At 28.9% G+C, this 26657-nt stretch overlaps 9 protein-coding genes across 9 annotated transcripts; 7 read left to right on the forward strand and 2 right to left on the reverse strand.

The window, feature by feature from the left end:
- Positions 1 to 241: 241 nt before the first annotated feature.
- Positions 242 to 1208, forward strand: OCT59_003190 (uncharacterized protein; the record flags this gene model as incomplete). Its single annotated transcript, XM_066145454.1, has 3 exons — positions 242 to 465; positions 546 to 1101; positions 1197 to 1208. 3 exons carry the CDS (start codon positions 242 to 244, stop codon positions 1206 to 1208), a joined length of 792 nt encoding a protein of 263 aa, XP_065996177.1.
- A 1446-nt stretch (positions 1209 to 2654) lies between these two features.
- Positions 2655 to 3594, forward strand: OCT59_003191 (uncharacterized protein; the record flags this gene model as incomplete). Its single annotated transcript, XM_025319131.2, has 4 exons — positions 2655 to 2713; positions 2797 to 2810; positions 2882 to 3153; positions 3289 to 3594. The coding sequence occupies 4 exons, from the start codon at positions 2655 to 2657 to the stop codon at positions 3592 to 3594; spliced, it is 651 nt and encodes a 216-aa protein (XP_025174457.2).
- A 1192-nt stretch (positions 3595 to 4786) lies between these two features.
- Positions 4787 to 5786, reverse strand: OCT59_003192 (uncharacterized protein; the record flags this gene model as incomplete). Its single annotated transcript, XM_066145455.1, has 7 exons — positions 4787 to 4840; positions 5006 to 5101; positions 5184 to 5200; positions 5348 to 5355; positions 5446 to 5500; positions 5564 to 5649; positions 5722 to 5786. 7 exons carry the CDS (start codon positions 5784 to 5786, stop codon positions 4787 to 4789), a joined length of 381 nt encoding a protein of 126 aa, XP_065996178.1.
- Positions 5787 to 5843: 57 nt separating this feature from the next.
- Positions 5844 to 7617, forward strand: OCT59_003193 (uncharacterized protein; the record flags this gene model as incomplete). The annotated part of the gene is made up of 2 exons (XM_066145456.1): positions 5844 to 5904; positions 5996 to 7617. The coding sequence occupies 2 exons, from the start codon at positions 5844 to 5846 to the stop codon at positions 7615 to 7617; spliced, it is 1683 nt and encodes a 560-aa protein (XP_065996179.1).
- A 1587-nt stretch (positions 7618 to 9204) lies between these two features.
- On the reverse strand, positions 9205 to 10194 carry OCT59_003194 (uncharacterized protein; the record flags this gene model as incomplete). Its single annotated transcript, XM_066145457.1, has 3 exons — positions 9205 to 9446; positions 9598 to 9796; positions 10117 to 10194. The coding sequence occupies 3 exons, from the start codon at positions 10192 to 10194 to the stop codon at positions 9205 to 9207; spliced, it is 519 nt and encodes a 172-aa protein (XP_065996180.1).
- A 2463-nt stretch (positions 10195 to 12657) lies between these two features.
- On the forward strand, positions 12658 to 14001 carry OCT59_003195 (uncharacterized protein; the record flags this gene model as incomplete). Its single annotated transcript, XM_025311159.1, has 7 exons — positions 12658 to 12697; positions 12756 to 12967; positions 13043 to 13137; positions 13267 to 13456; positions 13520 to 13631; positions 13699 to 13790; positions 13867 to 14001. The coding sequence occupies 7 exons, from the start codon at positions 12658 to 12660 to the stop codon at positions 13999 to 14001; spliced, it is 876 nt and encodes a 291-aa protein (XP_025174460.1).
- A 1164-nt stretch (positions 14002 to 15165) lies between these two features.
- On the forward strand, positions 15166 to 16729 carry OCT59_003196 (uncharacterized protein; the record flags this gene model as incomplete). The annotated part of the gene is made up of 7 exons (XM_025326770.2): positions 15166 to 15205; positions 15279 to 15490; positions 15575 to 15669; positions 15742 to 15997; positions 16074 to 16185; positions 16257 to 16348; positions 16425 to 16729. The coding sequence occupies 7 exons, from the start codon at positions 15166 to 15168 to the stop codon at positions 16554 to 16556; spliced, it is 939 nt and encodes a 312-aa protein (XP_025174461.1). The 3' UTR covers positions 16557 to 16729.
- A 5339-nt stretch (positions 16730 to 22068) lies between these two features.
- Positions 22069 to 23586, forward strand: OCT59_003197 (uncharacterized protein; the record flags this gene model as incomplete). Its single annotated transcript, XM_025319132.2, has 7 exons — positions 22069 to 22108; positions 22171 to 22382; positions 22459 to 22553; positions 22617 to 22878; positions 22961 to 23072; positions 23141 to 23232; positions 23302 to 23586. The coding sequence occupies 7 exons, from the start codon at positions 22069 to 22071 to the stop codon at positions 23431 to 23433; spliced, it is 945 nt and encodes a 314-aa protein (XP_025174462.1). The 3' UTR covers positions 23434 to 23586.
- A 1015-nt stretch (positions 23587 to 24601) lies between these two features.
- OCT59_003198 (uncharacterized protein) lies at positions 24602 to 26338 on the forward strand (the record flags this gene model as incomplete). Its single annotated transcript, XM_025311160.2, has 7 exons — positions 24602 to 24641; positions 24710 to 24921; positions 24991 to 25085; positions 25153 to 25411; positions 25494 to 25605; positions 25680 to 25771; positions 25841 to 26338. 7 exons carry the CDS (start codon positions 24602 to 24604, stop codon positions 25973 to 25975), a joined length of 945 nt encoding a protein of 314 aa, XP_025174463.1. The 3' UTR covers positions 25976 to 26338.
- Between the last annotated feature and the right edge of the window lie 319 nt (positions 26339 to 26657).

Genomic DNA, 26657 nt, shown 5'->3' on the forward strand with positions numbered 1-26657 from the left:
ATAAAATTTTACCCCCTGTTGATCAATTTTTAGTTTTATAATTTCTAAATCTTAAAAACAAAAGCACACAATTTAACGCCATTCAACCAAATTCAGAATGAACGTTATCCGAAATTGAAAGGGTTAATCAGCAACTACTTTTGGAAACAATAATTAGTTGAAAAAAAGAAATAATTAAGTCAAAAAAAAAAAAAAAGCAATATAAAAATGATTAAAAGTATTTTTCTCACCCCAGCTAACTATGGATTCTATCAAAATTTTATTAAGTGATTTTCGTCAAATTTATGAGAAACCTGATGATTTTGATATCGTTATTAATGTTGGAAAAGGGGAAAACTTTAAAAGTTTTAGTGCTCATTCCGTAATTTTAAGAGCAAGATGTCCCTATTTTAAAAAGAAAAAGGTAATAACGTCCGAATATTATTTAGAAAATTTTTCACCTGAAGCTTTTGAATTTATTCTAAAGTAAGTGTATTATTCATAATTCCGTTTATAATTATGATATTTATTTAAACAAACAAACAAACAAACAAACATATTTATAGGTATATTTATACGGGCGAATGTAATATAGAGGAAGATATTGATATGTATCAAGTTCTTATAGCTTCGAACGAGCTGGAACTTACATATTTAATCGATTATGCTCAAAATTATATAATTAATAATGAGGAAGATTGGGCAGAAAATAATATTATAAGAATGTATATTGAGTCAGTACGATGCAATTTTACCAAACTTTCGAATTTTTATGGTGAAATCATCGCGTTTCAACCTTTATTATTATTTAATTCATCATATTTCAACTCTTTGGATATTAATGTTTTCTTAAAATTCCTCGAACGTAATGATATTAACATCGATGAAATTGAAATTTGGGACAATATAATTAAATGGGGGACTGCACAAAGACCACGGCTCAATTTCGGACCTTCAAATTATTCTAATCATGATTTTGGAGAATTACAACGTCGTTGTTACGATTTAATTTCAAAAGTCAAATTCTTTGGGATTACTGGTGACGAATACCGTGCATACGTTTGTCCTTATAGAAGAATATTACCACCTTTTATTGTTGATAAATTGGAAGAATTTTACAGGGTAAATGGTGCAAGACTCCCTTATAACACATTAAACATTAGAAATCCAAGATCTTATAGAGTTAATTCGCGTATTGTCTCTATTGAACACCTTAGGATAATTACTGATTGGATAGCGAGAAAAAATAACATTAATATTTCATTATTACCGATATTTTCTTTTAAACTTTTACATCGTGGCATAGATGATGGAATGAGCGTCGATGAATTTCATGAAAATTGTGACGAAAAAGGACCTACATTGGTCGTAATTAAGATAAAAGATTCCCACGACATCATTGGCGGGTATAATCCATCTAGTTGGAGTTCTTCGGGATTTTGGAAAGTCACAAATAAAAGTTTTATTTTTTCATTTAAAAATGGATCTTTTAGAAATGATATCTTAAGTCGTGTAAGAGATCAAAGTACTGCGATACATGATAATTTTAATCACAATCTTGGATTCGGATATAGAGACCTTCTTTGGTTTAAAGGTGAATGTATATGTTCTAGCTATAAAAAAAAAATTCTTGAAACTAGTAAATTTCTTTTAGAAGATTACGAAGTTTTTCAAGTAATTAGAAAGACAAATTATTCTTAGATTTTAGCCCTTTTGAATTATTATAAAACATGTATTTTATCTTATACAATTATTTATAATAAATTAAAATAGATAAATCCAATTTAGCCAAAATATTCATTTTATATGGATATAGATTTTAGATTTTCAAACTAAGCGTCAATTGAACGTCCAGCAAAACTATACGAAAGCATTTTAGACATCATTATTTCATTTTATTCATTTTATGAAAAAGATTAAAGAAATTATTAAATTTTCTTAATAAAGATGATACACTTCCAAACTTCTGAAAAAAATATCTTTCAACAGAAAATCGGGTAAATCTTTTTTTTTTTATTTTTCATAATGAAATATTTTACAATTACATGTAGCATGAAATTATTAGATATTAATAAAAGGTTTCTATATACTACTCAGGCTTAGTACATATAAAATAGCGTGGGACATGATCATACTTCATCATGTTCAAACAACAAACGTAGTGGTAAGATTTGTTACCCAATCAGGCATACATCAATAATCGCGACACATTAAACAAGTTAGGTCAAATCTCGCTATATATAATCCCAATTTAACGTGAAAATTTACACATTTTTTTTTTCTCCTTTTTTTCGGGGGCATGTTTAATTCATCTCGTTCTCCTATTTCGTTGCGAAACTTGGCGGAAATTTTCTTAGATGATAATGTTCGCTTTCGTTCACATCGGTTATCGGGTTACTATGTCAAGAATTAACAGGACTTTCATATATTGAAAATTTTCGCTCTGGTAATATTCCTAGAGCTCGTTTTTCGGATAGCGCACATCAAGTCTTGACAGGATTTTTCAGGCAATGAAAGTTTTCACAATGGTTTACCTCTCTTGTCGAAAGACTTTGATAAAACTTTTAGACAATAAAAAAATGAAAAAAAAAATTTTATCTACACTCAATTATTCTTGAAGCAAGATCCGCTTATTTTGAAGGTATTCTTTTTAATGGATTGGTAAAAAAAAGAATATGTTTATTTTGAATTTTCCAGATACCTCTGTTAACGTGTTCAATATACTACTAGTAAGGTAATATACAATTAAAATACATGTTAACATTTTTAACGTAAATATATTTAAAATTAAGACATCTTTATTTTATTTTAATTTAGATATATTTATGATGGTACTATCAATATTCATCACGAAAGGGCCGCGGTTATTTTGAACCTTTTAATTGCTTGCGAAAAATCGAAGAACTGTGTGATTATGTTCAATATTATCTTATCGAACATCATCAAACTTGGCTTTTTCAAAATTTTGTTTTAACTCAACAAGTAAATTTTAAATATTCGGAATTTACCATATTACAAGATTATTGGATAGCGACCGTTTGTATACAACCTGAAATTATTATATTTGAAGCTACTGATTTTACATCTATTGGCAAAGAAGTTTTATTATCTCTTTATAGAAATGAAAATTTATATATTGAAGAATATGAATTATGGGATCATATTATCCGTTGGGTAAAGCTCAAAATACCGAATCACCAAAAGAAATTAAAACTGGACATCAAATAATTTTGATATTTTAAAGAAAACTATAGATGACTTTTTACTTATATTAATTTTATGACATTTCACCTGAAAACTTTTAGTAAGGTTCCTTCTAATGATTTGTATCAAGACATTTTAAAATATCATTTAGTAGCAAATCGACAACCAAATTTAATAATCTTACGTATTGATTCAATAATGAGCAAGCAATGCTCATTTGTTCCTGGATTCAAGGAACAAAGAAAACAAATTTATTATGAATTTCGATTGCTTACTCGTGAGAGTCGTGATGGATTTAATAGAGAAATATTTCATACAGTGTGTGATAAAGAATACCCTACAATTACAATTATGAGATTGCAAAATGAAACATTAGCTAGGAAAACTTTAAGAGTTTTCTTTTTAGTATAGGTAAAGAAATAATTTATCTAGAGTTCAAGATTATAATAAGGCTATATACCAAAATGTGGATGGTCCAAAATTTTAATGAGTTAATGTTTTTGGGAGCTTTCAACAACAAATTTGTATGCATTACGTTAAAAAGGCGTATGATCAAGAAATACATGAAAATGTGAATTTTTTTTTATAAAGTTCTAGTGTAACTAGATTTCTTTTCGTAGTTTTTGTAAATAAGATCGTAAACAAAGATCAATAAACCATTTCTGGTTGTCTTGTTGTTTAGAGAAAAAGAAAATTATATATTATTTTTCAGCCAACACAATATAATTTTTATGGATGGATGTAAAAATTATATTTTAATGGGCACGCAATTTTACCTTAATTGTCACAAGACAAAACTTTTAGAATTAAGATTTTATAACTAACATTGCGAAAAAGAATTTTGCTCACGGTCAATTATTTTTGAAACAAGATCCGCTTTCTAATGGATTAGCAAGAAAAATTAATGACCAATTTCTTTGGATCTTTCTGATATTTCCCGTTAATTCTTTCAGAAATTTAATTAGGTAATATAAATTAAAATTTAACATATATATTAAAACGAATTTCTATTAATTTTAGATGTATTCATGGCGCCATTTATTTTGATTGGGGAGGTTATAGTATTTTGGGCCTATTAATTGCTTGCGAAAAGTAATTTCTTCTTACTCTTCGCGATTGATTATTTAGTAGCTCAAAATTGATTATCGATTTTGCTCTCTTCCATCTCCATTTGGCCATTTCAGTTTTTTTCTGAGGACATTATCTGAAATCGTGCTAGGAAGCTGTTGACATACTTCTTCGTTAACTTTCTTGTGTGCCTCGTGTTCGAGATGGTATTTCCTATGAAAGTCAAAACGTTCCAATAGGACTGTTCTAAAAAATTATAACTCCTAATAACTTCTTGGGTTAGGAGAATATGATGTTGAAAATTGTGTTTTTTAGAAATAGATTTAAAATAATACTTGCAACTCCCTGGATTAGAAACAAATTATTTAGTTTTGAAACAATACTATAAAATTGAAGGTGAGATTCCTTCAATCGAAGGCGTTTTTATCACGAACAATTTACCATTTGGTAAATTTAAGATTAACCTTACATTACCCGAAAAGCTTTTCGTCGTTATTTTGCAGCGTGGGAATGAAGAATCAGAGTCGATGACGGATCAGTATTTTATGTTTTTATAAAATATTTTAAATATTTTCGTTTTATGAATTCCCTACAGATTTGATGAACAAAAATTACAGTAGAATTGACGTTCATTATTTTAAAAAAATTAAAAATTTTTATGAATTAAATTTTTCTTAATTTTAATACAAAATTTGTTCTACGTCCGATACACTATTGAATATTATAAAAGTGAAACTAAAAAAAGATATATTACATGACCATCTTCTATATTCGAATACTTGTCATTGATTTCTGTGATCCGCTTTCCTTCTCCATAATTCAAAGAAACGTTCCGAAGGGTTCCTAGGAGCTACATAACATAAATATTACTATTGTCTACATAGATACATCACATCACCCTTCGGGGTTAAAAGCCAGAAATTTTCACCAACCTTAGATCCATAAATCACTAACTTCAAAAAATTCTTGTTGATATCTTTAGTCGAATGATTATATTTGATTGTTCTCTAACTTCATCCCCCTCGCTTTCGATTATTGTATACTTCTTGTTCTCGATACTAAACTTACATATACTTCCCTATATTTTTTTTATTACTATCCTCGCTTCCCATTACCAAAAATAAAAGTATATATTTTGTTGTAGATATCATATTTGTATTAGTTTAAGTCCAATGTATTTTTTTCTTTCCATACCAAAAGTATACACTCCGTATGTTTATGTTTTTCATACTTTTTTCGTATTGCCTCCCTGTCAATAAAATTTAATTTTTAAAATCGCAACAATGATAAAACAATGTTAATTATACTTTACTTTTCTTCAGCAACGGTGATTTTAAACTCTTGTTCTTTGACTTTATTGATAAATTCTCTTTCATATAATGATGGATGAATCTGATACTAATTTATTGAAAATGTTAATTTTGTAAGGTCAATTTTATTTTATCTAAATAAAGTTTTAAATTTATTTACCTTTTACGTAATCTTTTTGCGACGTGCAAAAACTCAAATCCCTCATTTCTTAACCATTTTTCCATGGGTTTCGGAATTCTTACAACGCCTACTTTTAAAAAAAAAAGAAAAAAAAAAAGAAAATGTTAGTAGTTAGTACGCAAAATTTACTGTATATAATAAAATGGTTACGTAAATCTTCAGGTGATACGGTACTAAGATAAATAAATCAAAAAGCTCCATGAAAGGAGTATCAAAAATCTCCACGAAGAGAGTATCAAAATCTCCAACAAAGGGAGTATCAAAAATCTCCACGAAGGGAGTATCGAAAATCTCCACGAAGGGAGTATCAAAAAATCTCCACGAAGGGAGTATCAAAATCTCGGAAGTATCAAAAATCTCCACGAAGGGAGTATCGAAAATCTCCACGAAGGGAGTATCAAAAATCTCCACGAAGGGAGTATCGAAAATCTCCACGAAGAGAGTATTAAAAAATCTCCACGAAGGGAGTATCAAAAAATCTCCACAAAGGGAGTATCAAAATCTCGGAAGTATCAAAAATCTCCACGAAGGGAGTATCGAAAATCTCCACGAAGGGAGTATCAAAAAATCTCCACGAAGGGAGTATCAAAAAATCTCCACGAAGGGAGTATCAAAAAATCTCCACGAAGGGAGTATCAAAATCTCGGAAGTATCAAAAATCTCCACGAAGGGAGTATCGAAAATCTCCACGAAGGGAGTATCAAAAAATCTCCACGAAGGGAGTATCAAAAAATCTCCACGAAGGGAGTATCAAAATCTCGGAAGTATCAAAAATCTCCACGAAGGGAGTATCGAAAATCTCCACGAAGGGAGTATCAAAAAATCTCCAACGAAGGGAGTATCAAAAAATCTCCAACGAAGGGAGTATCAAAAAATCTCCACGAAGGGAGTATCAAAATCTCGGAAGTATCAAAAAATCTCCATGAAGGGAGTATCAAAAATCTCCACGAAGGGAGTATCAAAAAATCTCCAACGAAGGGAGTATCAAAAAATCTCCAACGAAGGGAGTATCAAAATCTCGGAAGTATCAAAAATCTCCACGAAGGGAGTATCGAAAATCTCCACGAAGGGAGTATCAAAAAATCTCCAACGAAGGGAGTATCAAAAAATCTCCAACGAAGGGAGTATCAAAAAATCTCCAACGAAGGGAGTATCAAAATCTCGGAAGTATCAAAAAATCTCCACGAAGGGAGTATCGAAAATCTCCACGAAGGGAGTATCAAAAAATCTCCAACGAAGGGAGTATCAAAAAATCTCCAACGAAGGGAGTATCAAAATCTCGGAAGTATCAAAAATCTCCACGAAGGGAGTATCGAAAATCTCCACGAAGGGAGTATTAAAAATCTCCAACGAAGGGAGTATCAAAAAATCTCCACGAAGGGAGTATCAAAAAATCTCCACGAAGGGAGTATCAAAATCTCCAACGAAGGGAGAATCAAAAAATCTCCACGAAGGGAGTATCAAAATCTCCAACGAAGGGAGAATCAAAAAATCTCCACGAAGGGAGTATCAAAATCTCGGAAGTATCAAAAATCTCCACGAAGGGAGTATCAAAAAATCTCCACGAAGGGAGTATCAAAAAATCTCCATGAAGGGAGTATCGAAAATCTCCACGAAGGGAGTATCAAAAATCTCCAACGAAGGGAGTATCAAAAAATCTCCAACAAAGGGAGTATCAAAAAATCTCCACGAAGGGAGTATCGAAAATCTCCACGAAGGGAGTATCAAAAATCTCCAACGAAGGGAGTATCAAAAAATCTCCAACAAAGGGAGTATCAAAAACCTCCAACGAAGGGAGTATCAAAACCTCCAAAAAGGGAGTATCAAAAATCTTCAACGAAGGGATTATCAAAAATCTCCCTTTTAGCACATTAGCACGCGTACCTTCATACATTTTAATAAAATAAAATTTTTTAACGGAAAAATAATAAAATTGTTTTAACGGACATATGATTAAGCTGAAACTCCCTTTTTTTTCTCCTGTTCGCTTTTTCTAATTTGTTGTCCTGATTAGGTTTGGTCGGAACGCTAGTCAGTTTCTTTTTTCTCTAGTGAGGATCCGCCCCGAGAGTCTTAGGTCCTTCCCTTGGGTTTGGATGAAGTTTATAATGTTTTTCCTTTTAATTCGATAGAATAGTTTTGTGACTTTCATTGTAATTCTCCTTGCTATCTATAAAATAAATAAATAAATAAAATTGTTTTAAAATTTTTTAACGGAAAAAGAAGAAAAAGATCTTTTGTGCAAACAGACTGACACGAGTGACACAACTGACACGTCAAAGTTATTACAGATTTTGTGTAACCAATATTTAATGTTTATACGATAGTTCATTATATATATCAATAGGCCGATTTTGATCGGGTTTGAATTGATAATTATTGGCTGATGAAATTGTGTGACCTGATCAAATGACCCGAACTTTCCGAACAACAAAATTGTGGTATCATTTTGATCACTTTTTTTTAACGTGTCTGGTGTCTAGTGATTAGTGAAGTTTTAATACGCGCCCTCAAAAAGTTTAATATACCTTTATGGTATTGCTTTTTAAAAAAGAAAAATATTTTATTGTACGAAAAATAGGGTGACCGTTCAATAAGCCGATCAGAAGTACTCAATTTTGATTTTGATCACATGATAGGATTGGTTAATAGATTTTCGATAATAGATATATAAGGTGCTCAGTACAGAACTTATCAACACAAATTACTCGTCTCTGCGAATGTTCGCACGTCATTTTTTTTTTATACATATGTACGATGAAGTATGAATTTCTACGTAACTAGTTCCGCTAACGCAAAAAAATTTGTTATAAAAAAAAGCAAAAATTTGGTTTAAATAAACGACCTTTATATCTCATTTCAGTAACTAACAAGGATTTTTCACTGTGGGTTGTCTTAAATAATATCTTTAAAATGTCCGGTTAACGATTGCAATATTGCAGAAGGGATTAATGAGGATTTCTTATTCATATTTTACTAAAATCATTTTTTTTATAGTTTAATAAGATTGATGATGATTTTTGACTTTTTATCCGATTTTCCTATTGAAAGAGAGTCACTCAAATATTAATTAAGGACTTGCAAAGACAATTTCTTTCATAATACAGTAAGTAAAAGCGAATAAGTATAATTGAATCATTGAATATATGTAAAATTCCTTAACGTTAATTGTAATCATTATCATTTATATTATTTATATTCAAAAAGTAATACGGAAATTTTAATATAATTGACGCCTCAATCAGATCCAAATTTAAAAAAATTTTAGACATGAACAAATTTTTCAAATGAAGATTTAATAAAAATCTATTTAACCCTAATACAGATTGGACGAAAAAAAAACTATTCTTTTTTTGATTACACTAAAAACTTCATATTCCGGCTACCACGGATGAGCGATTGAAATTCATAATAAAATTTTTTGAATCTATTTATAACTTTGTTTTCATTATTTCCTTGAATTCAAGAAGAAATCAATTCTGCTTGTTCGTCATTTATCAGTTTAGAATCAATAGTTATATTGTTTTCTCTTGGTCTAAGATTATTAAATTTTGGTTGCCAATTTGATAATAAATGGTATATTGAAAGATCTTGATATAAATCTTTTGGAAGAATTACACTATAAGGCATGATTTTATGATAAAAATTATCGGATGAGATATCATAAAATCTAACATTAGGTATAAAATCATCTATAGTTTTCTCTAGAATATTAAAATCATTTGTTGTCCAGTTATTAATTTCTTTAGTAATTCAGTCTTTTGAGCTTTGCCCCAATGAATGATATGATCCCACAATTCATTTTCTTCCATACACCATTTTTATTTTTACAAATCGACAATAATCCTTCTTTACCTACAGATGTAAAATTGGTAGCATTGAATAGAATTTCAGATTGCTCGCAAATAGTTGTTGTCCAATAATTTTGTAATTTGGTGAAATCAGAGTATTTAAAACTGACTTGTTGAATTAAAAATAAATTTTGAAAGAGCCAAGTTTGACGATGTTCGATAAGGTAATCTTGAATATAATCGTACAATTCTTTAAGCTTGAGCTTTTCACAACCATTAAAAGGTTCAAAATATCTGCAGCCTCTTTATGATCAATATTAATGGTACCACCATAAATGTAACTAAATTATAAATAAATAAATTTTGTTCAATATTTAATTATGTTAATAATATCATATTTAAATTTTTATTACCTAATTAAAATATTGAACAAGTTAACGGAAATATCAGGAATATCCAAAATAAAATTGTTATTCACTTTTCTTGCCTTTCCATTAGAAAGAGCATCTTCAAAGTAAGTTGATCTTGTTTCAAGAATAATCGAATGTGCGCAAAATTCTTTTCCGTTATCGTTATTACCAACTTTAATTATAAAATCATAGTTCTTTTTATTAAGTTCTGTCAAATCTTGTGACAAGTAAGGTAAAAATTGCGTAACCATTTTTTTTTTGCAGGATAATCCGTTTTTATTTTTGTTTTTATCAGGAAAATTCGTTTTTATATATCGTTCAACTTGTTTTATTCAGGTTTATAAATAAATTTAGTAATGATAATCAATGATTCAATCATTATAGTTAAAAATAATACAAAGCTAATTCGTCAGCAATAAATTTTGTATATGGTACATATGGAGGTGGATGTTGAATTATTGGCTGTTATTGTACCACGCAGTGCATATCAACAATCGTTCAATATCGAATAACGGAGTGTCTAATTACCTGGTATGTTGATAAATTTAATCGTATTCGGCACACGCAGATATTCGAAATTTCGAATATGAGCAAAAATGATTGTCATCTATGATCTAATGAAAGGATATGCCGATAACGAAGATCCACAGTATGAAATTTCATAAAATCTTAGGTATAAAATCATTTGCTTCAATAGTGATCCAGTATTTTCGGTTGAGCATTACCCAAAGAATAAGATGACTTCACATATCGGTTTCTTCCATGTCGAAGGCTAATCACTTTTACCGCCAAGAAAATATTTCAAAGGAATATTTATTAGTTTGACATAAATCAAAATATATAATACATATTGCAGAATAAAATTAAATCTTCGTAGTTTATTTATACTAATTATTCATTAACGCTACTTTTAATCATATTAATGATTCTTACATTTCTTCAAAGTTCAAGCACTAATAATGTAAATATCTGGAAGAAAATGTGTACAAAGATACAGTACATTATACACATGAGATATATCAAGTACTTAATCCCCTTATATACAAACCATCCCACATAATCTTCCTTTAAACAAGTATTTATGCGCTCCTTTAGGAGAATTTACAAGTGGCAAAAGATTTTCATTATCTCAGAAAAATATGGCCATAACAATCTAAAAAGATTACTTCAGTTAACCCTGATGGTAATTATATGATCGAAACCAAATTCTGCAACACGTTATATAGTATTTTAGTTCTTTGGATCACTACAATAATTAACAGAGAACCTGCAATACAAGATTTACCTTTAAATGTATCAACTCATATGAGTGTATTGCCACAATGTGGGGAGGACTCTCTTTTTCATCACATACTGGCATTTAAGACAGTAAATTACTAAATAACAACTTTTCGTGAAAAACTAAAACTTTTTTTAACGCTACGGATTTTAGTCATTTTACATCTATTGATAATGAAATACATTGTCTATTTTTTATTAAGATAAGTTATGCATAAAGATGGGATCATATTATAACACATTGAATAAAACTTCAAATTACAGAAATAATTAATTGGAACAACGAATGATTATAATATATGGAAACTTCATATTTTTACTATGAGATTTTTCCTTTATTATTCAAGATCTTGCGTAATATCGTTTTAGTACCAAATTAAGAACCCAAATTCATTAATCATTGCATCAAAAAGAAGATTCAAGGTAATAATTGTTATGAATTTCAATTACTTGCGGGGCTGTGATGGATTGCCTTATAAAAAAATATGTTAAACGTCCAGTTTGAAAGTAGTAATATAGGAACGCATCCTTGTTAAATCTAGAAGCAGAGATACTGTACATATTACGATCTAAAGTCAATAACGTATCCCACCGTTTGGTGGCAAATGTATCATAATATACTTTTTATCAAAAATCGTACGCTCTTAATTTGTTGAAGAATAAGGCAAAATATTGACAAAGTCTATCAAATAGGTTAGTCCCTGTTGAAGATGTCTCGTTCCTATATAACATGTAGCAGAACATAGATTTCAGAATTTGTATTTAATATTTTGCATTATTATTAGGGATTGTAGCGTCAAGAGTTTATACTGGCAAGAATTTCTATAAGTTTATTAAATTATAGAGTATCCTTGTATAGCAGTTCACATTTAGAATTATCAATAAGATTACAAATCAAAATTGGCTTATATGACTTTGGGAATTAGGTGTGGCGAGCTATTAACGGTTCTTTATTTGAAGTTGGACACGTTGGTGGTTAACCATTTATAATTCCAAAATTATATAAATTTTCATACACAAATTTTCCCATTAGCTCACTATAAAAAGAAAAAATTTGATGATCGTGATTCGAACTGATCGACTCTATATACTCATTACCACAATGATGTATTAATAATCTGTTGACGTCACTAATATTTAAGGTTTAACGTCAGGTTTAAAGTTTAAGCTTTTCTTAAGATTAATAAAAATGTCGTCAATTTGCTATTCCATTGCAATATGGAAACTTATTACTAATTTTTCATGTGGCTGAAGTAGCCTACTTTTATAGCGATCATTTTTGCTATATTTATAAATTGCTATATGTTCTAAAAAATGTTCGAGAAAAAACAAATTTGATTAATATAAATATATAAGGAAAAATACATAAATACAGTCGAAAATCATCCTTTTTAAAATCAAGATAACAAAGAGAATCTTTTGAACACTTTTGAATAATGTCTCAAAAACCTTTAATAGTTGTAAGCGGAGCAACTGGTGAATGTTTATTTATATCGAACGTAAATTAAACATTACGATCAATTAACAATTAAAGGTGCTCAAGGTGGATCCGTTGCTAACTCACTTCTGGCTACGGGAAATTACAGAGTTCGAGCATTAACTCGTAACCCGGATTCAGATAAAGCGAAAGCATTGGCATCTAAGGGAGCTGAAGTATTTAAATGTAATTTATCTATCAGGGAGGATGTTAAGAATGCTTTGAGTGGTGCTGATATTGCTTGGATTGTTACTAATTTCTGGGATCCAGTAAATAATAATTAAAATATTATATGATATATATTATAATGATAAATTTTCTAATAATACTTATGTTTAATTTAGTCAATTTATGGTAAAGATGTTAATGAAGAAGAAAGGCAAGGTAAAATGATTTCCGATATCGCTAAGGAGGAAGGTGTTAATTGGTTAATCTATAGGTGAATAAATAACTTTCTAAATTCTTTGTTTCTGTGTAAAAATTTGAAAGTTTTATATCTTAACAAAAAATGTTTCACAGTTCTATTGTTGATTCTACTGTTGAATGTTATCCAATTTACTGGTAAAAGTCATGTAGAACAATACATTAGAACATCAGGAATTCCGAATATGACATTTGCCTATCTTGGCTTTTACAACCAAAATATTGGAGCTAATACGATTTTGATTCCGAATGAAAATGATGAAGTTGAACTTGCTATTTCTTATCTTGAAGAAAATGATCAGCTTCCCATGATCGATGTCGATGGCGATACTGGAGTACGTGTTTATTAATTGAACTTAATATACTTCAACTTTAGTTAAAATTATATTTTTTTCTAGCCTATTGTTGCAAAAATTATTGAGGAAGGCCCAGATAAATGGAACGGTAAAAGAGTTCCTGTTGCTGCTGAGTTCCTTACCATGAAACAAATCGTTGATATATTGACCAAAGGTAAATAACTAAACATAAATACTGTAAAGAAAATAGACAGGCTCAATTATTTGTTTTTTTAATATAGTTACCGGAAAAAAACATAAATTAAAAACTATGGGCGATGATGATATCGCAAAATTAGATGCATATGTAAACAATGAACAAATGAAGCAAATGGTAAAAAAAACAATGAAAAATTTTTTCGTTTTCTTTTTTTTTAAAAATAAAATATTAATTTTTTTTTGTTTTATAGTTTAAATTTATTAAAGAATTTGGAGTTTTTGGAAAGAGTGGTGAACTTCGAGATATTTCTATTACCAAGAAACTTCATCCAAACATTAAAACCTTTGAGCAATATGCACTTGAAACTTTCGGAAAAGCAAAATAAAAATGTTAAATATATTATAAATAGAACTTCCTTTTATTGTTAGTTTATATTCTTTTACCGGAAATAAAATTATTAGTACCTGATTACACCAATAAGCATTTATAAACAGATAATTATCATATGTATAATAAATATATGTACGGTAAAGAATTTCAAGAAAGATTAAAGTTGGTAACTTTCTTCCAGTTAATAATTGGTTACGAAATAAAGATTAATAAAATAAATTCAAGTGTTTGAGAAAAAAGAATTCTATTCTTAAATTACTGATTGTGCTTTCAATAAATGTTAAATATTTTACAGAAAAAAAAAATGTCGATTGACAATTCCGTCATAATAAATAGCCATTGTTCGTTTAATAAGACGACGAAAAGGCGTGTATTCGCTAAGGGAATTTTAATGTACGTGTACCTTTTTTGTGAAAAACGGGATCGTTCTGACTGATCACAAATTTGTACCCTTAGATAAATTGGTTGCTGATGCGGTCAGGCGGGTCAGCGGTCTGGAAACTATTATTTAATCAACTAGTTTTCAATGCTGGCCAGGTCTTTTAAGTCATATATTAACTACTATTGGAGGATTTGTCAGCCGAACAGTCAATTTATTAGAGAACTGGGGTTTCCATTAACAGTTAATATATTCAGATGGATTACGCAAATCCGCATAATTATTAAGACGTTCCACAAAATTAATCGCTTATTTTGACAATGGTTTCGGATAAAGTCTAAATGAACAAATAATAATTTACACATAAAAATTTCGAGACTCTAGAATTTCGGCATCTGTATTTATATTTTTTCTTTCGCTTGGTTTTTTTTGTTTTTCTATTTAAAAAATGTGTAAAAAGCTTCAGAATTACTAGTCTGTAAATAAAAATGATTATTAATTTCTACTCTACTGCAAATCTACCATAGAACGGATAAACTTTTATTTGCATAATCGCGTCGATCAGGGGATAATACAGTATATTTGATTACAAATTAACAATATGGTAAAGGCGTAAAACTTATCATCAAATCTTCCACATGACTAGACAAATACAGGTAGCTTATTTTCATAGAGAATCTAATCTATTTGTATACAATAAATTGATTAATAATAATAATAACAAAAAATTATAAATAGGGGGCGAAATATCATCTACTTAAAAAATAATCCTTTTCAAGAATGGTTCAAAAACCTTTAGTCGTCGTTAGCGGAGCTACTGGTAGATGACTTTATGAGTAATAAATCATGTGGGCTCAATGTTTCGATCGACTAACGTTAATCTTTAAATTTAGGTGCTCAAGGTGGATCTATTGCTAATTCACTCCTCGATACGGGACGTTACAAAGTTCGGGCATTAACTCGTAACACGAATTCAGATAAAGCGAAAGCATTGGCATCTAAAGGAGCCGAGGTAGTTAAATTTGATATAACCGTTAAAGAAGATATTAAGAGTGCTTTAAGCGGTGCTGATATCGCTTGGTTGGTTACTAGTTTCTTTGATAAAGTAATAAGAATATGTTTAATAAATATGTGTTTATATTATTTTCGTATCAAGTTAATAATTTATAATGGAACATTTAAAAATTAGTCATTACTTGATACGGGTCTTGGTGAAGAAGAAAGACTAGGTAAATTATTTGCTGATATCGCTAAAGAAGAAGGAGTAAACTGGTTAATTTACAGGTAAACATAATACTTTATGATCTTTTATTTCTTATTAAATTCGAAAAGCAATATATTTAAGTATTATGATAGTTCTCTCCCCGATAGTACTGCTGATTCTGGTGGAAAATATCCTGACGTTATCCAATTTGCTGGTAAAAATCACGTTGAACAATACATTAGAACATTAGGAATCAATTCAACATTTGTCTATCTTGGCTTCTATAATCAAAACTTGGGAACTCATATACCTTTGATTCCGAACGAGAATGGCGAAATTGAAATTGCTCTCCCTTATTTGGAAGAAAATGATCAGCTTCCCGTGATCGATGTCGACAGCGATACTGGTGTATGTGTTTATTTATTTATTGATCTTAAATTTTTTTTAAAAAAGAATCGATCTTAAAATTTTTTTTTTTTCCTAGCCTATCATTGCGAAAATTATTGAGGAAGGACTAACTAAATGGAACGGTAAAAAAGTTCCTGTTGCTGCCGAATATGTTACTATGAAACACATTGCCGACGTATTGACCAAAGGTAAATCATATAAATAATTTATAAATATTATTTAAAGAGAATTAGCAAGCTCAAATTATTTTCTAATCTAGTTACGGGAAAAACATATAAGATAAAAACTCTGGATGACGAAGGTGTCGCCGAAAAAATCCCAAATAATAACAATGAACAAATAAAACAAATGGTAAACAAAAAAAAAAATGGTGTGAATTCTTCCTCGTTCTTTATTAATAAAATATTCATTCTTTTTTGTCTTGTAGTTCAAATTTGAAAAAGAGTTTGGGCTTTTTGGAATGGACAATGAAGTTAAAGATATTTCTATTGCCAAGAAACTACTTCCAAACATTAAAACCTTCGAGCAATATGCACTTGAAACTTACGGAAAAGCATAAAATAAAAAGTGAGACATTTTGCATGTCAATGTGCAATAATTTGAAAATTTTATATATTTGAGAAAAGAAACATATCATTTATTGTTAATTGTTTAAATTGTCACAATAACTTTTCATATTCAATAAATTTTAATATTTTAATAAAGCTTTATTATTACATAGTTTATGAACAATATTATCGCTGAGATTTTACAGTAATTTCAGCTTTTAAATTACTTTAAAAATGTAAAAAATTATATCTTAAATTTTAAATAATTTTATTATTTTTAAACTTGAAGAGTACATAAGATGTACTAAGTAAACCGTAAATTCTATCTGTACTGAATGTATGAATTTCCAGGAGGATGTTTGATGAAGCCCATTTAATCGAGTCAAAGGATTGTCCGAAAGACTTAGTGATTTCGCAAGAAAACTGTTTTGATCGGTTTCTGAGAAGAATTATTATTGTGTTTATTAACTTTGAATTTTTCTGCGTGATAAGGTTTCTTTTGTTTGTAATGATATCGTCGGAATTATTTTTACCGTTACGGCACGTGCCGGCCGTAATAAATGCCAAAATCGTAAACGCCGTAAGGCCGTAATTTTACAGCCAAATATCTAAAAGATAAAAAAATGAAGTTAATATCGTTTCTTAACGGTTACTTTCAAGAAAAAGCCCCTCCCGCAAGAACTACTTCTAAAAAAGAAAAATTTTGTGTGTAATAAACCGGTATTAAATACTTACCCTTTTTTTTTAAAAAAAAAATTCCAGCATATATCTTTACATCTTTACTCACGGATACAGAATTATTTACTGCCGTAATCAGTGAATTCTACAGGCTATTTCCAATTCTTGTTTCTTCATTTAAAAAGGCCGGAGGAGCGAAATAATTACAAGATAAATTTACGTTACCAGATACGGGGTGATCATATTTATGTAGTACATACTGTTTCCAAGGCTCGGACTAAAAAGTCAAATTTAATAAACTTATCGTTTCCAATATCAATCGTAAATTTGTAATTAAGAAGGAGTAACCTATGATTAAATCTAACTGAAGGTCTATGTTGTAATATGATGTCGTACAGTAGGTTGCGTACTGGACAAGGGATAATAGTATGCGTTCGTTTGAGTGGAGTGAGGTGTTGTTATCGTTTTAATGTTGTAATTGAATTTGTAACCCGAACGTCAATTGATTGACTGGTTTGAAACTGCGGGTAGGAAAATGGCGGCGATCCTTGAGATAGTGTTGATTTAACATCGTTCCAAGTGAATAGGTATGAACTGTCTATCGATGTGACTTGGTCCATGAAATATTATATTTTTATTTTTAAACTTCTGTAGTTTTTGTTGTAAGCAGTAGGCAGTTAAGTCGTGGATGGAATTGAATGTGTTGTACCTTCTGACACTGTACTATTTCGTTTAGTCAATAAAAATAAATAAAATAAAATAAATATGATAAAAATAAAGATAAATAATTCAAATTAAAATTCAAAGGAAGATTCAAAGATAAATCTAGGAATAGTGCAATAATCTATACGATAAAGTAAAATATTCGATGATGATAGTCCGTCACACTCTAGGAGCCAAGTAAACTAAATAATAAATACCTAACTAAAGAACTTGACACCGACCCAAAGGTCCAACAATAGCAATTACTAGCATAAGGAAAAACAACAACGAAGGAAGGGAAATATACCTAAAAAAATTCTTCAAGAAAAAGTAAATATCAGAAAGAAAAAAAATTATCTGATACTAGTCAAAGTGATATTAACTTCTTTGTATTTACTTTTTTTTTTTTAAATAACATTAAAAAAGAGCTTTTTATTATACTTTTCTTCAATATGCTAACTTACTGACAAATTTTATTAACCTTAACCTATAAAAATCTTTCAGAAATACTACTACTTATAACAACTATTTCATTGTCAAATTTTAAAACTTTCGTCAGAAAATTTATTCTTGTTATTGAAATCATCTTTACCTTTATGATCGCCTAGTTTCTTAGGATTCTGAGGTGGATTCTTCGTATTGCTCTTAGCTTCTTATAACTATTTCATTGTCAAATTTTAAAACTTTCGTCAGAATTTTATTCTTGCCACCGAAACCATTTTTACCTTTATGATCGCCTAGTTTCTTAGGATTCTGAGTTGGATCCTTCGTATGGCTCTTAGCTTCTTATAACAACTATTTCATTGTCAAATTTTAAAACTTTCGTCAGAATTTTATTCTTGTCACCGAAACTACCTTTACGATCGTCTAGTTCTTAGGATTCTGAGGTGGATTCTCTCTTAGCAGAACCTTCTTTGCTATCATTTTTCGATGACCGTTTCGAAGACTTTACCATATTCTTCTTCCTTAATGATTTTAGAGAAACGACACGCGTCCATCAAATTTCTTATTTTCTATCATAGAATAAAGCTATTATTCGTTTATTCCGATCGGTAAATAAAATCATGTGATTTAAGGTTTAAATTAATGCGTCAATCAAATCACCTCTATGGAAAGTTTCTAGATACACTTTTCGTGACACTTCAAACATGCATCATAATTAAACAAATGCAGATCCGATAAGAAAATTTTAAGATCAAGCGGAGCTACAGTATATGAGATACGTTTCGAACGATAACGTTAGCCCGAATTAGGATCCGTTACCAACTGGACGTTACAGTCATTAATCAATCAGTTAACGAGTTAATGCTCCCTTATTAACGACATCAGCAGTTATTTTACTTAACCTTCTTTCTTCATTGGGTTCTTTATCAATAATAACCAAATAAATTTGCATAAATTATATATTGAAGTTAAAATATAAATTTTTACTTAGAAATAATGCAGTCAAGGCAATATCATCACCGCTTAAAGATTCATAATATTTTCCTTGACAGATAAACCACATTTAAATCATTCAGTTCCACGTTACGAGCTGATCTGCAGATCTGATGATGAATTCGAAAATTCCTACATCTAAATAAAACCTTACACAGAAGCTCCCTCTCCGATTCTACTACTAAATCATATGGAATAACTTGATATCGAATTATCTGGCGAAAATTGTATAGAACAATTACTTTATAACATTAGAAAATAACATAGTTTTGAACTCAAGTACCTATTATTCATAAATGATCAGATTCTTATTATGATTGATGTTGACAATAATACTAGTATACGTATACCTTATGGAATTACTATCTCAAAACGGCGAATCATTCAAACAAATAATAAAAAAATACTGTAAATGTAATAAATACCTTCTCGTTCTTTTATTAATAAAAAATTCATTCTTTTTTTAATTAAGCTAAAGAATCTGAACATTTGAGAAAGGATAAATAAAGTTTAAATATTTCAATTGTTAAAAACTTGCGAACAATATGCATGAAGAAGTCTTTAGATAGCAGAATATCAATTCCTTCGAATCTTCTCAACCTGTGAGTTTAAAATGACTGATATCCCTAGTCTTTTTCGAAATAAGAGATGAATATATAAAAAAAGATTTTTTTTGTGTATACTGTATGCGTTTTATTAAAGATAGATTATCTCTCTACACTTTCATGAAAAGTAAAATTCAGTCAAAGAGAATTTGTGAGGAAATTTGGAAGATAAATGATGTCGGTGAAATGTTTTTATTAACGGGAAGATCTGAATAATGAATATATAAAATAATACATAAAAATATATTGTAGATGCCATAAAAATATACTGCAGATGAGATGATTTTTACAAAATAAAAATCAATCAATCAATCACTTAAATCATTTAAAGCTATTTTTGGTACAATTCTATTATTAAACGTGGTAGTGAGAAGATAATAAGTATGGCTCACTATTTTTATTTTCACCCCAAAGAATGGGATTGATTAATATAATATTTAAAGATCTATAAAATTATTTTTAGTATTATTATTATTACATTCGGACGGCTAGAATAATTATTACTCCTATTACGTAATGTAAAGGCTCACATAATTTATACTGTATTATTATTTATTTATACGCCTATAAGAGTAATTGAATAGGACAGTACATGCTAATAAGTAAAAGGTATTCTTTCTTGTACATCAATTGCTAACTGAAGAGAACTAGATATAAATGAATTACTTTAATATTTGAACTTTTTATATTTGTTAATCTTTAAAAAAATTAGAATTGAATCGCACTTTTTGTAGTTTCAGAATGTCATGTTGTACGATTTAAATTAGTGTATCAGTCCCTTACCTTTCCAATCAATAAAATGAACTTCCCTGCATCAATTATTACTACAAGATGACAATTTAAGGCAGCAATTGACAATAGATGGAGCTTGCGTAATATTGATTCTCATTGTTTTTCAAGATCTAAATTTCTAGAGCAAATGTTCGATTATTCCTTCCAGGAATTTCTTCTTTCTAAATTCTCAATTACACGTACAGGCTTACGAATCCAATTTTTTGTGTCATATGTTACTTTTCTTTATAATAAATAATTGCGTTAATATAATTGAACTTAAATTTTATTGTACCTTGTTATTACGTTTGCATGATTACGTTCCTTTACTGTAATATAAAGTTAATATAAAGTTAATATACGTAATTCGATCAATATAATCATGTTAACCATATATAATACTGTTACCTGTATGCTTTTATATAATGAATCTCTTACAATATGTCACACATTTGTTTGTTTAACTCTCGGTAAAAATTTACCGAGCGACCTTTCAAAGAAAGCTGACGTTTGCAATTCAATTAGTAAAAAAAATGATGGAAGAAAGAAATTTGCGTAATCAAAAAAGTTCTAGATTTTTTTTTTTGAAAAAAAAATAACGATCTTAATCTTTACTTAATTTATCCACCTAATAAATAAACAATCACATTATAATCGAACAAGTGAAGATTACAATATGTATATATATTTTTTTGTACACGCATAGAAAATTCTTGAGGGAAAAATGATTGAGAAAATAAGGCCAAGAAAATTGATTAATAATGTAGAAAAAAAATGAACACGTATAAGAATTTATATATATGGAAAATTTTTTGTACACAAATTACGGAATTAGGGAAATTGAGCGACAAAATTGAAAATTTAATATAGTCATATGGGAACTATGGGAACGAAAAAAATTTATTAACGCGCACATATATGTACATATTTTTGTACACAAAGATACAAAATGCCGGGCGAAAAATGATTAATAATTAAAAATAAAAAATAAAAAACGGAATTTTTGAAAGAAACGTATATATATGTACATATTTTTGTACACAAATTATAGAATTAGGACAAAAAAATATTGATTGATAAAATCAAATCAGGTGAAAATTATTTTGATTAATAATAATAATTGAGCATGGGAACGAAAACTTAAAAGTTTTTGTGCATTTTTGTAACAAATATGGATATATTTCGGGAGAAACCATTGAGAAAATAAGATTTGGAAAATTAATAATACAAGAAATGGCGTAAAATTTTAATTTACGTATCCTATATATATAGGTCGAAATTTTTTGAAAAATGGCAACAACATAACCACTGAAAACAACTTTTTTTAATAATGTCTCAAAAACCTTTAATCGTCGTAGCCGGAGCTACTGGTAAATACTCTAAATGTGTATTACGTGAACTCACTTTTATACTCACGTTAAACTCATTACAGGTTCTCAAGGCGGATCCGTTGCCAATGCACTTCTCGATACAGGGCTTTACAGAGTTCGAGCATTAACTCGTAAAACAGATTCGGATAAAGCGAAAGCTTTAGCATCCAAAGGAGCTGAAGTATTCAAATGCGATTTATCTGTTAAAGAAAATGTTAAAAATGCCTTGAGCGGCGCTGATATTGCTTGGATTGTTACTAATTTCTTGGATCCAGTAAGTGATATAATATATAGAAATATATATATGTATATATAATGATAAGAGATTTAATAAATTATGTAAACTTCAGTCGATTTCCGGTGAAAATCCTCAAGAAGAAGAAAGAATTGGTAAAATGATCGCCGATGTCGCTAAAGAAGTAGGACTTAACTGGTTATTCTACAGGTAAATATATTATGCATATATCGAAATTTGAAATATTTTATATTAAATAAATATATTATATAGTTCCCTTCCTGATACTACTACTGGATCTGGTGGGAAATACTCTAATATTATCGAATTTGACGGTAAAAATCGCGTAGAACAATACATTAGGAAATTAGGGATTCCAAACGTGACATTTATCTATGTCTGTTTCTACAACCAAAATTTTGCGACTGAAATTGTACCTTTTATTCCGAATGATAAGGGTGAAATTGAAATTGTTATTCCTTATGTGGAAGAAAATGATAGCATTCTTTTGGTCGATGTTGTAAATGATGCTGGTGTACGTGTTTATTAATCTTAATTATTATTATTTTTAAAAAGACAGTTCAATGTTATAAAGATAATTGTTTTTTTTCTTTTAGCCAATTGTTGCGAAAGTTATTGAGGAAGGACCTGCTAAATGGAACGGTAGAAAAGTTCCCGTTGCCGCCGAAAATGTTACTTTTAAACATATTACTGATGTATTGACCAAAGGTAAATAATATAATTATATTTATATATATATTTTAAACAATAATAGTAACTCTTTATTATTAATCTAGTTACTGGAAAAACTCATAAATTGAGAACCATAAACGACGAAGATATCGCCAGAGATTTTCCATTCCTTGACATCCCATCATTCAAAGAAATGGTAAATAAACAGATAAATATACGTTAAATTCTTTCTAATTCTTTTATTAATAAAATATTTAATTTATAGTTCAAATGGTTTAAAGAATACTATTCCTTTGGACCAGACGAAGAACTTAAAGATATCTCGGTTGCTAAGAAACTACATCCAAAAATTAAAACATTCGAGCAATATGCAGTTGAAACTTTTGGTAAAGCTTAAATTAACAAATGTTGTATCATCAATTATATTATCAATTCTATTGTATTATCAATTATTTTGTTATTTAGCCATTTTTATTATCTATTGTATTGTTTATTGTATTATTTGAAATTTAAATAAATTTTTCCAAAGTCGGCCAATAAATTTGCGAGTGTAAACACAACATGTGACATGTCCATACAATTTCTCAATTCGAAAGATAGGGGCAATCAAACAGTCAAATTTTAATGTATTTTCCGGCTAAATATATAATTCACTTGTTAATATATAACTTAATTTCTCAAAAGTTACGTGGCATTTTATTACTAAATAAAGCAAGTATTTTTTATTTAAGAAAGAAAATTTATATTCTAAATGACCAATGACATGCTTGGCGAGTTGGCTAGTTTGGTGGCTAAAACAGTTCTTGGCCGTGTCAAAATGACAATCAAATTTGGCTATCAAATTTCGGCTATTGGGCCTTGGCCGATCAATGGCTTTCTTGGCCACCAGTATATGATAAGTCATAATAATGATTTAAGTTAGCTTGTAATCTGGTTAAAATTTAAATTAGAAAATTTCAATCAACTCTTTCATTTATTATTGGTAATATAATCTGTTCTTTTATATATACTGTATATATAACGACCATATTTTTTTATTATATATTACAAATGTAATGAATAAATTTATTTGTTCAAATATATGTACAATTAAATTATAGCCAAAAATGTATATTATTTGGTAATTTAGTATTAATTACATTTATTTAAAATTTTTAGGATATACGTTGCATAAGTTTACTTAAGTCGTAAAAAAAATGTTATCGCGTCAGTTATTTTTTTGAAAAAAATTATTATTATTATTATTTTCTAGATGATTTTTAAGATTTCGTTATGATACTTTTTTATGATATTTTTTTTTTATATTTTGTCGTATGTATCGATCGTAACCGATGATGATAAGCCCACCAGACATTTTAGTAATGTTTCCGGACAATGAAATCCGGCCACCAGAAATTTTTGCCATATATATTCTATTCAACCTTCCTAACCTGAGAAATGATCTGCGAAAATGACATTACTTAAAGTAAGATCTTACCATAATTAATTCATTTATGATTACTAATATTATTAATTAAAGAATTTAAATACGACATATAACGAAAATAATTTATTCTAAAAAAACAATGTCCCAAAAACCTTTAATTATTGTAAGCGGAGCTACTGGTCAGTGTTCACGACGTTGATTGTATATTACGTAAAATTAGTGTTTAACCTCAACCCTTCCGAATCAGGTGCTCAAGGTGGATCCGTTGTTAATTCACTTCTTGCTACAGGACTTTACAAAATTCGAGCATTAACTCGTAACCCAAATTCCGACAAAGCAAAAGCGTTGGAATCCAAAGGAGCTGAAGTATTTAAATGCGATTTATCTGTTAGGGAAGAAGTTGAGAATGCCTTAAGCGGTGCTGATATTGCTTGGATTGTTACTAATTTCTTGGATCCTGTAAGTATAATATGTACGTATACATTTAGTATTATTTGGCAATATTAAAATAATGTTATGAAAATTTAGTCAATCATTGGTAAAGATCCTGGTGAAGAAGAAAGACAAGGTAAAATGATTGCAGATATCGCTAAAGAAAAAGGACTCAACTGGTTAATATACAGGTAAATATACTGTATAATTACTACACGTACCTTCGTCAAATTATCCTAAATATAATAATTCTACTAGTTCTCTTCCTGATTCTACTACTGAATCTGGTGGAAAATATCCCGATGTCACCCATTTTACCGGTAAAAATCATGTAGAACAATACATCAGGAAATTAGGAATTCCAAACGTGACTTTTGCGTATCTCAGTTTCTATAGCCAAAATATTGGAACTTTTTTCTTACCCCTTATTTCGAATGAAAATGGTGAGATTGATCTTGTTATTCCTTATTTCGAAGAAAATGATCAGCTTCTTTTGATCGATGTCAGGGATACTGGTGTGCGTATTATTATTTATTTATTTATATTATTTATTTATTGTTAAAAAAGAAGGATCAATCTTAAAAAATTTTTTTTTCTAGCCAATTATTGCAAAAATAATTGAAGAAGGGCCTACTAAATGGAATGGTAAAAAAGTTCCTATTGCTAGTGAGAATGTTACTATTAAACAGATTACTGATGTATTGACCAAAGGTAAAACACAAATATTTTTATTAATATTTTAAATTTTTAAAAATTTATAATGATAATTATTTTTCTTAATCTAGTTACCGGAAAAACTCATAAAGTAAGAACTCTTAACGATGAAGATATCGCCAAAGATTTTCCAACTTTAAACAACAAATCACTCAAACAAATGGTAAATAAACAAATAAATATAATGAATTCTTTCTCATTCTTTTTAATAATAAAATATTTGATTTTGTAGTTTAAATATGAAAAAGAATTTGGAGCTATAGGAAAAGATAATGAACTTCAAGATATTACTATTGCTAAGAAGCTACATCCAAACATTAAAACCTTCGAGCAATATATACTTGAAACTTATGGAAAATCAGATTAAATGTAAAATTTGCTGCGCTATTTTGCAAATCAACGAATAAACTGACTTTTTTTTTTTGTTATAATGATGCTTAAGAAAAAATTGGAAAAAAATTTTATAATTAATAATCAATAATATCATCCATTACAAATACTCTTTTTATACGTAATGATGATGAAAGGTCTGGCGTTTATTATACAAAAAATAAGCATTTCTTATCTGAGATACTATTGCGTCATATGTTACACCAATCATATTATTGAAAAAATAATGATAATTATTGAAATGGATAATGATAATTATTGAAATGATAATGGCATAGCTAACAAACAAATAATAAAGTGCTCTAATTATTATTTCGGCCCAAAAAAGATTTTTCGGCAAATAAACCTTAAAAAAAAGATCAATAGACAATTCAATCGGGTTCATTTTTAATTGGTTATAATTCATCAAATTTTGCCATAATTCATCAAATTTGCACAATTCGTGCATTTTATGCTGTCATGCTAACTGTCAATGGAAAAATTTTTTACTATATATTATATCTAGATCTTTTATTTATCTCGAAAATATAACGACAAGTTTAAAGAATTGCGTGCTTATAATGATGACTAATAATTTTAGGATCTACATTTATTCTTATTATTCTAAAATAAGTTATTTAATTTTGTAAGTATAAATACTAAAAAAGTTTAAATATTTG

This window comes from Rhizophagus irregularis, chromosome 11 (genome assembly GCF_026210795.1).
Source record: "Rhizophagus irregularis chromosome 11, complete sequence".
NCBI classification, from domain to species: domain Eukaryota; kingdom Fungi; phylum Glomeromycota; class Glomeromycetes; order Glomerales; family Glomeraceae; genus Rhizophagus; species Rhizophagus irregularis.